At 37.2% G+C, this 14689-nt stretch overlaps 1 protein-coding gene across 1 annotated transcript in view; it reads left to right on the forward strand.

Moving 5' to 3' along the window:
* The window catches only part of MCCC2 (methylcrotonoyl-CoA carboxylase 2), a 36413-nt gene extending 21724 nt beyond the window's left edge, over positions 1 to 14689 (forward strand). The window contains exons 9-17 of the mRNA XM_027663669.1: positions 775 to 874; positions 1781 to 1876; positions 3092 to 3164; positions 3377 to 3453; positions 5494 to 5560; positions 5811 to 5967; positions 6749 to 6863; positions 7376 to 7461; positions 14462 to 14689. Coding sequence (XP_027519470.1) covers positions 775 to 874; positions 1781 to 1876; positions 3092 to 3164; positions 3377 to 3453; positions 5494 to 5560; positions 5811 to 5967; positions 6749 to 6863; positions 7376 to 7461; positions 14462 to 14579 — 889 coding nt within the window. The 3' untranslated portion in view covers positions 14580 to 14689. The remainder of the gene's footprint in view (positions 1 to 774; positions 875 to 1780; positions 1877 to 3091; positions 3165 to 3376; positions 3454 to 5493; positions 5561 to 5810; positions 5968 to 6748; positions 6864 to 7375; positions 7462 to 14461) is intronic.

The following is a 14689-nucleotide window of genomic DNA, read 5'->3' on the forward strand; positions in this document are numbered from 1 at the left end:
GATTGTTTTATTTTTAGACTAGCATAGTTACCTTGTTACACTCTATTTATGTTGTTTCCTTAATTGACTACATTAAAATACATGTCTAGTATAGTGCAGCATCGTGCATAATATGGAGGACTTTACTATTTAATACTAGTTGTTAATAGAGTAATAGATATTGAGAAAGATATTACATTTTGTATATTGCATCTTTCTTACTGTCAGAACTTACTACAAGCAAAATCAAAATAGCTTGTGTTTTTTGTAAGAGAGTGCTTGTCAGCAAAACAAAAAATTCTACACACTTTGAAGTTCTAAAATGAATAGTAGGCAAAATTAGATATTACTGCGCAGTAAGTTAGGTATTGTTGTACAATAACTGCTTAGTTTTTACTTCAATTTACTGAAGTGAATAAAGAATTCTTTTGAAGGGCAGTTCATGCCATTTTTGTGAAAAACATGTTTTTCTTTGTAATTTCAAATGAATTTTTGTTTCATTTGAACAATGCTTATGGTAATTTATATTGTCATTTAGATTTTTTACTTCCCGGAGTTGCTATTTTATGTCGTGTCTGATAACTTGAATGTGCTATTTCAAAGAAAAGGTCAGGCATGGATTTTATTTTTAAAGTAATTTTATAACAAAGCACAGAGAGCTGTATGGTAGCATCTATGCTTTAAATATAGAAATAAATTTTTTAAGGTCTTGGATGTTTTAAAACTTCAAGTTTTCATTGCCAGATTTATGGCTGTTTCCTAAGTATTCATATTGCTGTTGTTATTTACATACAGAAAATCAGGTGTAACAGATCACTATGCTTTGGATGACAATCATGCACTTCATCTAGCAAGGAAAGTTGTAAGAAGTTTAAATCTCCAGAAGAAAATAGATGTAAGTGTATAGAATCTGGGAACACTGCATTGTTGAAATTAGACATGCTTTTCCTAGCCTGATTTACATAACACATTTTTTGCCTATGACTTCAGGCATTTTGAAAATTGAAGTTGCACTTCTTGTCCTTAAAGATTTCTCTACTGTGTCAGTTCTGCAGTTGCATTCCTGGCATATTATTCCAAATAAAATCACTGGGCTTAAGTGGGAGAATAAAGCAACTAGAAAAGTGCTTCGGAGTCACAGAATTGCACTTTTAAATTAATCCAGTCTTGCAAGACACTCAATTGAATTTTAAACCCACGTGATCATTTCCATGGACTTTTAATTAGATGGCTGCTAAAGCATCTTTTTTAGCAGATATTTTCTGCCATTATTAAGGAGAAGTACAAAACTGAGGGGACAGACGTGTATCGTGTCATTCTATTGTATTGATTTAGAAATTTGTTTTAGAAGACGGGATGAATAGCATATGGTGGGGAATGACCCTATTTTATATTAGTGGAGATGTGAGACGGTGAAGGAAGGCGAGATGTTTATTCAGTTGTGTGACAAAGATCCTCACCAGTTTTTCAGAATAATTCCTGCCTTGTGGGACATGGGGGAAAGTAAGAAAATGGGAGGACACGCTTAATTTTTTTATAACATGGAAGAAGTGGAGTACATGTGGAGGTATATGCAGGAGTAGAAAAAGGGTAACAGTAAGTGAGAAAGGTATTATCAACCTTCAGTTTAAGAAACTTGATCTTTATGCAAAATAAGGACAAGCCAATGCAGTCATTTCAATGCAGTTGATGAAGTCTGTGCTCAAAGAAGTTGGCAAATTAATTGTTGTTTGAACTTTCAAGTCATAATGTGGACTGATAGTTCCTTTGTTGTGTAAATTGCTTTATTAAATTGCTACAGGTGACTATAGAACCATCAGAAGAGCCTTTATTTCCGGCTGATGAAATATATGGAATAGTTGGTGACCAGCTAAAAAGAAATTTTGATGTCAAAGAGGTATGAATATTAATGCAGGATCCACATACATACATGCACCCAGTTTTCTTGCAGGAAATCACTCTTTATATTATCATAGTTGATAACATCTGATTTGAGTGCTTATTTTTTTGTACTTTTGTCTACCAGGTGCATTGCAATGGCAGTGACCTGTTGAAAATGTAATGCTTTCTGGTTATACTTTTAAGAAGGATGTGCAAGGATGTAAGATTGATAACATTCTGAAAAAGCTGACAGAAACAGTAACTTTGCATTGGCAGAGCATTCTGTAGTCTTGCCAACAGATTGCCAACGTTCTGTAGGCTTGAGTGGTATGATGGCTTTCTTTTTCTGTCAATCCTGTAAAAGACCAAATATTTAAAGACTTATGGAGTAAAAGCACACCAGACAATTGAGAGTTCTCCCAGCGACGTATGGAGTCTGTTGTACTCTGCTGTTGTTCTAGTGTCATTGTCTGCCTTGGAACCTTCATCTGAACCCACATCCTGTCTTGTATTTTGTGCAGATCCCACATTTTTTCACTACCAACCAAGTATGTACTCTATGAAGAGTCTTTAACACATACCTGTCTTAAAATATTTAAATTACTAGGGTATGCTTTGCATTAAGGGAAAAAGAGATGAACACTTGTACTGAGCCTCACATTACACTCTGATAAGTATTGGAATAATTTGGACTTGTGTTCTTTTAAAGTTGAAATAAATGTCTTCCGGCAAATGTCTTGCTAGGATTGGATCTGTACTTATAAAAAATGCCCCCTTTGCATCTCAGAGAAACCTCAGATCAGATCTTCATTATTTTTGTATGTCACAAATTCAAGCAAAGCTGAAAATAATCGTATCTCTAAGAAAGTGACTCATAGCTTTATATGTTTTTTCTCTTTATAAATGAGAGTCTGCTGATCAATGTTTAATATAACTAGAGGTAGCAGTTTTTCTTTGAAATTCCACTAATCGGGAAAACTTTGTTCCTGTGTAGTTTAACTGTTTGATTAGGATATTCTTAATCCTGAAATCCCATTTTTACAAACATGTAGATAAATCACTCTTAAAAAAGTAAATGGGCTTTGCCTGCCATCCAGACTGTTTTATATGGTGAGCTGCTTGATGTTCTAAAAATGGAAAGGTTGTATTAAATTATGTGTTGGTCTTTCTAAAGAAATTAAAATGTATAAAGGATTAGGAATTTAACTTCATTTTTCTAATTTTTCTTAAGGTCATTGCTAGAATTGTGGATGGAAGTAGATTTGATGAATTCAAAGCCTTGTATGGGGATACGCTAATAACAGGTATTTAGAAATATATTCTAATTGTGCTGTATATGTTCCCACTGGTTTTATAGTTGGATTCATTCTGTTTGGCTCACCCATTGATATTTTTAATAATGTTTATCTTCAGAGAAATAGCAGTTTCTGTTACCGGGAGAAAGTGTTGCCTTTACATGCCATGGTAAAATATATATATATATGTGGAAATTTACAAATTAATCTTTCTACCTTAGGATTTGCAAGAATTTTTGGTTATCCAGTAGGAATTATTGGAAACAATGGAGTTCTTTTCTCAGAGTCGGCAAAAAAGGTAAACAGATAATTAGCTTCTTTGCCATTGAGAAACAAAACTTCTGGTGGACGACTTGCTCTCGAAATTAGGAGCTTTTTTAAATAATGAAAGGGAGCTGGCTCCACATTTTTCATGAAAATGTGAAACAGGTTAATAAGCTATAAAAACAATTGACCGTATTTTAGAAACAATGTTCTCTAGATTTTTCTGATGTGAAGAAATTAGGTCAATAGAAGAACAGCATTTGAATTTGTATTAATACAGCACAGTTGAAGTAGTATCCTGCAATTTACAGCTTTTACAGGACAAGTCCATACTGATTGCATCACATGCCCTGTTGGTATTCCTAACCTCTAAACTGTGAAATCCTACTTTAAATCACATGATTGTTTTTCTAGTAATTGGAAAATTTCAAACCTCAATTCCAGTATTCAGTTCATTGTTTTACCAGAGCTTTAATATTCGTGCTTCGCTATGGGATCTCCTGGCTTAGAATAATGAGTGAAAACCTGTGCAGTCTCAAAAAATCTCTGAGCTAAAATACCTGTTTTGTGAATGGAGATCTCTGAAGGAATATTGTGATAGTATTACAGTTAATAGTACTTGGGCGATTGATGATGCTAAAGACTATCTGGATATGGCAGAGTGTTTACTTACCTTGGTCTGTGTTATTTGCTTTAGTTCTTTATTTTTTCAAGTAACAACTGTCAGTTGAATTTTTTTAATACTAGTTATATATGGTAGTTTTGTTCTAGCAGGCTACTTCAAACTAATGCTGATGAATCGTTATTGAGAATCTATAGAAAAAAGGAAGGATTGATGAGAGATGGGGAGAAAGTAATTTTACTTGATTTATTGCTGTAATAAAATAATACATGAAATTGAGTTTCATGTACTAAAAGAATATTTTCAGCTTGGAGAGCAGTAAATTACACTGTTTTTACCTAATATTTGTTTTAACACAGTTATTTCCAAGTAGAAAATAACTCTTGCAGTATTTCTAATACTTCTGGTATTTTTCTAATAATTTAATGCTACAACCTATATTCCTGTCAATGAAAAAAACGTAAGGAATCTTTGCTGACTTTTCCTGCCATGTCAGTACTGTAAAAGGAGACGGTCAAGTTTCAGTTGTTTCGGTTCTGGAGAAACCTTTGTCCATGATGTTGCTTCTATAAGCATCATAATCTAACAATATTCCTTTTTTTTTTCTTTTGCATTTTTGTAATGAGCTGTTTCACATTTCCCATAATCATCACTGTGCAATTCATGTTGTTCTCTGAAAAAGCGAGAAGGTTATGCTTTATTATTTTTCTCTCTTTTTTTCTTTTTGTAACTCTTGGTGGATTCATATACTGAAGAGGTTAGATGTTTTTTCAGTTGCTGTGCTACATAATCTTTTTTTGCTTTGTTTTGTTTACCAGCAGTGTATAAATAACCCGAGGAACTTTATCGATTTAGATTATTTCTGGTTGAAACAGAAACTTGAAATCTAATATTTATACCTTTGCTGGGAAACTGGTCTTTTTTAGAAAATGGGGAGAGGGAATCTACCCTCAGGAAAAAGAGAGAATGTTCCAGCAATTGGCAGGGCAAAGAGCAAATAACGTTTGTGGGACTTCCCCGGTTTCAGAGAATACTTCTATTTTATACAGAAAATGGGGAGATATTTTTTTCTGACTGGCTGTCATAATTTCAGTGGCACAAAACTCCTACAGAAGTCTTACAAAACTCGATGTCACACTGTGTAGCTGTCTGTACATACTGACTGAGTCAAAGCAGGTGAGTTTTTCAGTGTCAGTAGTAATGCTTTCAAGGATATTATTTCTCCTTTACCCATGGAGTCACATGTCTTCAGAGTTTTCTTACTTCCACTAGAGCGCATGTTTTGCGTTTGACTTTGGATGAAGGAGAACTAGTATAACACTTCATGATGCAAATACTCCCATGCATTTCAGTGGAAGAACTTACCACAGATTTCAGAGTGCTGGTAGTGATGGCTTCACTTGTCCAAATTTTAATGGCTTACTCATTTTATTTTTATTTTCCTCTCCACAGGGTACACATTTTATCCAGTTGTGTTGCCAGAGAAATATTCCCATTGTGTTTTTGCAGAATATTACAGGTGAATAAGATCATTATTTTAACATTTCACTAAGCTGTAGGGTTTGCCATTAGCTCTGGAGGCTATGTTTTAGTGTGCTTTGTAATGCCTGCATCTCCAGCCTGTTTGGAAACAGCAGCTGGTCAAGGCCTTGTCTTATGGTTTGCTCTACAGGTTTTTCTACCTGTGCTATGGAGCACATAGTATGACACATACCACAGTACAGTAATACAAAGTTGGTAAGCCTTTTCTTCGTGTTGTAATTCTTTAGGTTTCATGGTTGGTAGAGAATATGAGGCTGGAGGGATAGCAAAAGATGGTGCCAAGATGGTAACTGCTGTAGCTTGTGCCAATGTTCCTAAAATAACCGTGATTATCGGTGGTTCTTATGGAGCTGGAAACTATGGGATGTGTGGAAGGGCATATAGGTAAGTTTTGCTTCAAATTATGACAGCAGATAGGAATAAGTTAAGAGAACATAACCTTGAAGTACCATTCTGAAAAACTCTCTAAACTCTTGCAGAGCTTGTGCTATTAGGAGAGCAGCAGTTCTCAGTGAATATGTTCACAAGTAAACAACAACCTGATAAACTTGTAGAAGAGATTCATAGGCTCATGATTCACCTTGAATTAGGTGACAGAAGAGACCTTCTAACAATGTGTCGATGTCCTTTTCTCCCATTTCAGTTACTGGAGGAAAAATTGTACAGTCCTTAACAATCATTGGGCAGTATAGGCCAATTCAGTTATTCTGAATTCGTAGGAAGAATACCAGCTTGTGCAAAAAATCCTTAATCCTTATTCACTTTTTATGTGTAAAGTTTCAGAATCCGTAAAGATTTTGTTTCTTTTGACCCTTTGGACATGACTCACATAGTTTTCTAATCTCATTTTTCAAAGTTCCTGATACTAATGAAATTGTTTGGAACGTTTAAGAGAAAAATTCCGGGGGGTTCGGAGGTGAGCTGAAGAGGCTCAAGAAAGAGAAAATAAATTTTTAAGGTGCTTGAATACAGGCAATTAACAGAATTTTTGCATTTTCAAACATAATGCTGCAAGCACTGAAGTATGTTAATGTGCATTTTTAAACAAAACAATATGTTGTAATACAGACATGCATGAAAATTAATTCTTAGCTAAGTGAGAATTAATTCTTTACTGGAAAGTAAGGCAGTGTCTTACCTTAATGTTTAATCTGTATTTTTTCAGTCCAAGATTTCTATATATGTGGCCAAATGCTCGCATATCAGTGATGGGAGGGGAACAAGCTGCAACTGTTCTAGCTACAATAGCTAAGGACCAAAAAGCAAGGGAGGGAAAACAGGTACATCTTTCTTCTTTCATTTTCAGTAGAGGCAGTGTGAGTTACTCTTTCACTAGGGTTGCTAACTTTGTGAGCTAGGAAAGGGTGTTAGAAAGTGAGACACCAATGAAGTAATCATTGTCCCAATGCCACCTAGTGAGGTGTTTACATCTTTGAAAGGTGAAGATCATTCGTGATGAGTAGCACAGACTTATTTTATTAAAAATCTTGCCAAAGGCAACTCATAACAGCGTTTTTTTAGTACAGTAGCTTCAGTAATTTTTCAGATGCTAATCCCCAATTATTCTTATACTCAGTTAAGTATATTTTTATTCTCCTTTTTCCTGTTTTAAATGTATTTTAATTTTATTGTCAGATATGCTAAATTGGTAATTGTGTGCAAAAAGAGTGAAAAACTTCGGGGAGATAATTTAGGCAGTTTCTTCAGGTTGATGCTGCATGTAAAGCTCTGCTGTCATTGTAGAAGAAAAAGAGGACTTTATCTGTTTTTGTTTATTTGCCTGTTTTTTTAGTTATCTGAGGCAGATGAAGCAGCTTTGAAGGAGCCAATCATTAGGAGATTCGAGGAAGAAGGAAACCCTTATTATTCCAGTGCAAGGTAACATATAAATGACTATTCCAAAACTTAATTGTAATCACAGGGCTTAAGATCTAAATCTCAGTATTGAAGAACAGCGGAAGAAAGCAATCAGAAACAAAGATGTGTTTGATGTGCAGGAGTACAAAACAACAAGCTTTAAATCAATGTTTTGTGTGTCTTATCTCAGACTTTGTAGGAGCATGCACTCGCAGGAATTATTCTGCTGGTTCTGTAAGTAATGATATGGCAGCTTGGAGTTTATATGTTATGCATTTTATTCTGGATAAGTTTTTTATCGTTCAGCCCAGTGCAGTGTCTAGTCACCTTTCTATAGCCTATTGAACAGTGTGATGAGTAGCTGCATGTGTGTTAGGAAGAATTCATTTTAGTGAGATTCTGCAAGTGGAAGAGGCCAATGGAAAAGGAGGAAGGAGCTTGAGGAAGACCTGAAGCCATTTGAAAATCTCAGGTCATGGTCACAGTAGGTGGTTGTATCGGATAATAGCAGGTTGTATAGGGCATTAGCTGATGGGTGCAGCATACTCATGTTTGCTGAGAAGTCCTTTGCAGTATTTTGTGCTGATGGAATATTAGTAAATGCCCTGGAACTAGTTAGGTTAATGAAGCAAGGTGGCATTATGGAGTGACACCTCTGGAAAGTAGCTTGGGGGCTTTCTTGGCCCCTGATTGTTATTCTGCATTGGTTTCATCCTGGCTGTGCTAATGATCCTGCACATTTTTTTCCTTGTGGTATCCAAAAGCTAATTTTCCACAGGCCCCTAGCTGCTAGTGATGGTAGTGGGTAGCATATTTCAAAAACCCAGATGTCAGCGCTTGGTAAGCAGTGCAGCTGGCTGTGAACAATGTAGGAGACTCCTGGAGTGTATAGAGGACAACTTACTGGTCCAGGCATTAGACAAGCCAACCAGAGGTGAGATGTTACTGGACCTGATACTCACCAGTCTGGAGAAGCTCATTAAAGGGGTTAAGGCTGGAAACAGACTGGGCTGTAGTGACCATGCCCTGGTTGAGTTCAGGATCTCAAGGACTGTGAGCCTGGCAAACAGCAAAATCAGGACCCTGAACTTTGGAAGAGGGAACTTCCAGATGTTTAAAGAGCTAGTGGATGAGATCCCCCAGGAAGCTGTCCTTAAGGAGAGGGCAGAGGAGCTGGCAGCTCTTTAAGGCTGCACTTTTCGTAGGGCACAGGAGCTCTCCGTGCTGACTTGAGCACAGCAGGCTGCAACCATGCATGGCTAAGCAAGGATCTGCTCCTCAAACTGAGTAGTAAAAAGGCAATATACACCTAGTGGAAGCAGAGTCAGGTGACCTGAGAAGAGCTTCTTCTTCATGATCTGAAGGAAGATAGGAAATTAATGTTAACTTTTACTCTGTTTTCTGTTAGGATAGTGGAATATACTTAGCTGAAGTAATCATACCTGGGGAATCTGTATTAATTTTAATGTTTAATCAAATCAATACCTTTGGCAAATGGAAGCTTGTGCTATTTTGCCCTAACTGGTGCTCTGATGGAATAAGTATTCTCAGTAGGATATGTAGCACAGGGTTTGTGCTGCCATCTAGGCAGATTTCAGTAGTGCAGTTGTATAGCACATAGCTAACGGATTAAGGGAGGGTTTTGATCTCATCACTGCTTGTTCTCTGCTTCTGGTAGAGGTCTATGTGGTAGTGTTGCAGAGAGTCACAGATACTCTCACCTTCTTGAGGTTTTATGCATGTGTATAATCCACTACTATTAAGTTGCAGTTTATTTAGGGTGTTACACATAATTAATGAGAATGCTTTTGTGAAATCATTTATTATTATTCATATGGACTTCCTAGTGGCACGCTGATTTTGATTTTTTAAAAAAATATTTTTAATTTATTTAAATTTCATGGGCTTTCCCCTGATTTGAGAAATGGTGTCAGGTATTAAAAACTGCTGCGATATCTCTTTTTTTGCCTGTTAAAGATTAAGCCTAGTATCTGTGTGACAAAACCTTGTGCTCTGAGGCAAGAAGGAAAAATGAAAACATGTGTCGTCATTTTTTATAACTGGCTTTTAAGAAGAAGAATTTTCCACTCATATAACATTAAAAAAATGACTCAAGCTGTCTGTATTTAAAATTAATCCCTACCCCAGAGGAGAAGATGAATAGTTTGTCGGGTTTTTTACATTTGCATTTTTTGTGTGTTCGCTGGAAACACAGTCAGACTCCTTGTACTTCTGATTTAAAATAATTGGATTTATTTAACATTCAATATATTAAGTATATTAGCAGTACAAAAACCTGTCCTGTTCCAGAAACCAACAAACAGTTGTCAGTATTTACAACAGTAAGTTACTAATCTGTAAGAAAGTAGTTCTGCATGTAAGATTAAGACTAGCATTAAAAAAATATTAAATTGATCTTAATAATGTCCAGTGATTTTTAGACATGAAACTCGAGTATTTAATACCAGCTTTGTGCTTTCTACTGAGCAACTTCTAGCAGTTTATATTTCCAGAATATTTGGCCGTTTTTTGAAGTTTGGTTGCAAATTTAGAAGTCACCTCAGGAAATAGCCTAAATTTGCCCAGCCTAGGAAGTAAGAAGTGCTCTTAATGCTAAGTGGCCTGTCATTTGTTGAAAAAGCAGGGTAGTTACGTGCTTCTTACTGTGCCTGTAGCTTGGAAGGGAAATGTGACATGCACAGGTGTGAGTTGGCTGAGAACTAGCGTGGGTCTGGATTGCAGGTGGTGGGATTCATGTAATGCTGCACTCCAGATAATAAGCCCAGCTGAGGCATGAAGTCAAATGTCAGAGCTGAAATCCTGCTGAAGCTCATCTGGCTGTAAGCAGTGAAGGTGAAATGCCTCTTTTCACAGAGGAGTGCTCTTGACAAGAGCATGTGAGTGGCTCAGGTCAAAACAGTCTGTACTGGTTTCTCTCACTCTTTAATTCATGTAGGTACAGTCTGCATTGTCTAGGAGCTCTTAATTGCTGTCTGCTGTTTCGTAGAGATAATTGGGTATTTTGGTGAATATTCTCATGTTTCCTGCCCTGATTTCTTGCTTTTTTGCCAATATTACCTAATTCCTTTGCAACATCTCAGATCAATAGCTCAGAACATTTCATTACTGTGGAGTAGGCTGCCCAAGCAGAAACAATGAGATGAAGTAGGGTTGCAGTCCTTGCAGCAAGTAATGTACTTAAGGGAGGGATGTAGCCACCTTGCAGACCACCCTTTTCTCAGCCAGCATCAGCAGCTACTTGTTAGCAAGCATTTGCCATAAGTCAAGGTGAGGTAACCTGTTCCCTTTGCTCTAAAGGATGTTTCCAGTCTGGTTCCAAGCATGGTAAGAAAACCAGTTGACTGTCAACTAAATGTCAGGGTGCTGTATTGAAACTGAATCTGGACAGCCTTGGTTTTGTAATGTCCCTCTGCTGAAAAGACCTACAAGAAGACTCCAGTGTGAACAGCTTTGCGTTACTGAGAGAAAAAAAATGGCAGGTGGGCACAAAGACTGTTCTCTGTATTGCTGCTCATGTGCAGCAGTTTGGAGGCTCCCTCATGCTGTCTTCTTGCTTAATGTCTTCTGCTTAATGTCTTAATGTCCATTGAGATTGGTGTAACCCTTCCACTTGACTTTATTAGGTTTTGAATCAAGCTTTTAGAAGTAATAGGGAGAGGGAAGGAAGAATACCCTGATGATCTTAAAATACAAGCAAATACCCCTATTTAATCTGTTTATGTAATTTTGCTTGTAAATGATAAGTTACTATATGTACAGTCAATACTGTTCCCTGCCGTTGTATTTTCTAATCAGACTTTAACTGGATTAGAACCTTGTACAATGAGCAGTCTTAATTAATGGTGGTCATTAGGCAGCACCCTCTTTAATGAGTTATATTAATCTGCTCACAGGTTTCTAAAGAGATTTCAGTGGTTTGCATCTTAACGAATTACATGAGTATTTTACTTTTGGCGACTTAATTTCTTTTACTCACACTGTCTCAGTTAGAGATATTTTATGAGTGTAGCTGTGACTCATGTTCCAGCAATGGAGCTTTAATAGATAGTTGAATTATTAATGTTACATGGCAGTAGAGAATGTAGTTTTCTTTAAACAAAAAGAAGCAGAAGCCAGGGGTGACCATATGAAAGCAGCTTGACTGCCATGCAACAAAAAAATCTTTATGGTTGTCAATTAAAATTTAAAGCTACAGTTGGGAAAGGGGTTATTCACAGGAGCCAGACAGCAAGAGCTTAGACTGTGCACATTATCCTGAATATGATATAGACAACTCTTGTCTGTCATCTACATCAGAATGTGCTGTTAGTACCACTTCCATGCAGATAGAAGCGTGGCTATTCCAAAGCATGGTTTACTAGCCCACTGAAGAGGAGGTACTGACTGAGAATCCTAAAATGAGATGAAATTAGATAGAGCTACAGTTTTCGTATATTTGTAATTTGGGTTAATAGCAATTTTTTTTTTGCTTTGAAAGAAGAGCGTTTTTTGGGTTTTTTGGGGTTTTGTGGGTTTTTTTACATTTGAAGAAATTATTTACTGTGAGGGTGGTGAGACACTAGAACAGGCTTGTCCCGATAAGCTGTGGATGCCCCATCCCAGGCAGTGTTCAAGGACAGGTTGGATGGGGGCTCTGAGCAAGCTGATCTAGTGGGAATTGTCCCTGCCCATGGTGGGGAGATTAGAACTGGATGGTCTTTGAGGTCCCTTCCAACCCAAACCATTCTGTGATTCTACAGTTTTTCCAGACTTCTTTCTCTGCTGCTTGGAAACCAGCAGCCAGGTCAGTGAGTGCCACAGCTACTGTGGTGCACTTCTTTAGTCAACATTTTGTTTTCAATCCCAGGAGAGAAGCAGCACAGTTTTGCAGAATTACACATCAAAGTCTTCCCTTCTCCAAACCCCTTTCTTCTTCTGTACTTCAGTTTTGCTTTTGTACCCCGTTCAGTTTTAACTGTCTCCTCTACTTGAGAAGCTGCACCATGATAAGATATATTTATAGTAGAGCATTCTTTCTGAGCTGCATATCCTTCTTCTCTCTCTGCTAGCTGGAGAACATGTTCGTAAGCTGAGTCTGAACACTTATGCCTGATCTTGTTAGCGGGGTCTTTTATTGGAATTCCATTTTGTGCGTCATATGGTCCACATCATATGTGTTACAACACATCCCTGTTGTAAATTAAAAAGCGTACATTATCAATCTCTTAATATTTTATCTGACTTGATGGAAATTGCTCTCACAGCAAGTGGTGAAGTAAAGCAAAGATGGGAGACACTCAGTAGTGTCTACTGCTGCCTTGAGCTTATTTGCATGTGTTTATGTGCAGTTTACAGTCCACTTTCTTTTAGAAGTGAAGTTGGCACATTTAGCATTGAAAGAAGAGTAAAAAATACATTGTTTCTTGTCTAATAGATTTTTTTTCAATTAATCTCCAAACAACAGGAAATTTGCAGATGGGACTTCAGTTAGAAAGGAAGGGTTGTGCCTTGTCTTGGTCGAGTCAGTTTTGGCTCCCTATTCATGACTGTTTCTCATATTTTTAAATTTTTCACAGTCAAAGAATTAAGCATTAGCCAACACTGAAGTAAGTTCAAAAATAATGTAAAGTAAGTCTCTCTTACAGAAAGATGGGGTGGAGGAGGAGCATCCCTTTCTTAACTAAAGATACTGTGCTTGTGTTTGGCAGGATGGAGCTGTTCTTGAGAACTGATCCCACAAAGATTTTAATTTTTGGCTAATATCAGAGACTATTTACAAGTGTTGGTGATTTTGGGGACTTGGGAATTTGGTAATTGCTCATTTATAATTTAATTCCCTTCAGGCCTGGGTTAAGGAAGGTGATATCTTTCTGTTGTTCAGAAACTGACTTCAATATATTTAAAAAATAAATATAAGTAATTATATTGGGTCTGGCTGAGATGGAGTTCATTTCCCCACAACAGCCCTCACAGTGCTGTGCTTTGCATTGGTAGCTAGAAAGGTGTTGATAACACACCAGTGCTTTGGATACTGCTGAGCAGGGCTGGCACAGCGTCAACACTGTCTCTCAACACTCCCTCACCACATCAAGGGGTGGGCAAGATCCTGGGAGAGGACACAACCAGGCCAGCTGACCCAAATTATCCACAGGGATATTCCATACCATATGACGACAGCTCTGATATAAAAGCTGAGGGAAGGAGGAGGAAAGGGGGGCATTTGTTATTAACAGTGTTGGCTGCCTTGAGCAAACACCACGCGTGCTGAAGCCCTGCTTCCCAGGAAGAGGCTGGACGTCACTGACAGGAAGAAAAGAATAAAATTACTGGGGTTTTTCTCTTTGTTTGTGCATGTGAAAATTTTCAGTTTTGCTTTAGTAAAATGTCCTTATCTCAACCTACAGGTCATTTTCTATCTTATTTTCTCCCCACTGTCCAGATGGGAAAGGGAGTGATGGAGCAACCTGGGGGCGCCTGGCGTCCAGCCAAGGTCACCCACAATAGAAATTCTGGGAATACCTGAAGTTTGCTCTGAATTTTTTAATGGGGAAAGAATACACACTTGTATCATCCTCGTCTGACTTTTGAATGAACATGAATAGTGTAAATAATGATGTGACATAATCTTTAAAACGCAAGCATTCTTAATAGAAAAAGGTAGGTCATAGGCAGAAGGTCATTTTCCACGTGAATATTAACAAGCAAAGAGGGTTTTTTTCTTGAAGGTGATGACTACAAATAAGTATTAAGAATCTCATTTGAAATATGTAAACCTGACATTCTTCATTTATCTAAAATTTATACTTTTTTCTAGAAAACAAATTCCATGGAATAATACACACCTGTCTATTGTATTGATGGTCAAGGTGAATTGACTCCATGGCTTTAAGTATAATTTAGCTCTTTACTCCTTTTTTTTAGTATAACCATTTCCAGTTCCATGGGGTTGAAGATCTACCAGCTGCATATGTTAATTTCCTTCAATTATTATTGATTCTTTATGGTTTTGTGTTTTTTCTAGATTATGGGATGATGGAATTATTGATCCAGCTGACACAAGACTGGTTTTGGGACTCAGTCTCAGCGCAGCATTAAACGCACCTACGAAGAAGACAGAATTTGGAGTTTTCAGGATGTGATCTTAAACATACAACTGTCAGAATTACCTCTGTATGTTTTATTTGGGGATGGACAGCAAACATACTGCAGTGTTGCAGTGATGAAAAAAATAAAGATTTGTATAATGCAA

This window comes from Corapipo altera, unplaced genomic scaffold, assembly GCF_003945725.1.
Source record: "Corapipo altera isolate COAL_440 unplaced genomic scaffold, ASM394572v1 61129, whole genome shotgun sequence".
NCBI classification, from domain to species: domain Eukaryota; kingdom Metazoa; phylum Chordata; class Aves; order Passeriformes; family Pipridae; genus Corapipo; species Corapipo altera.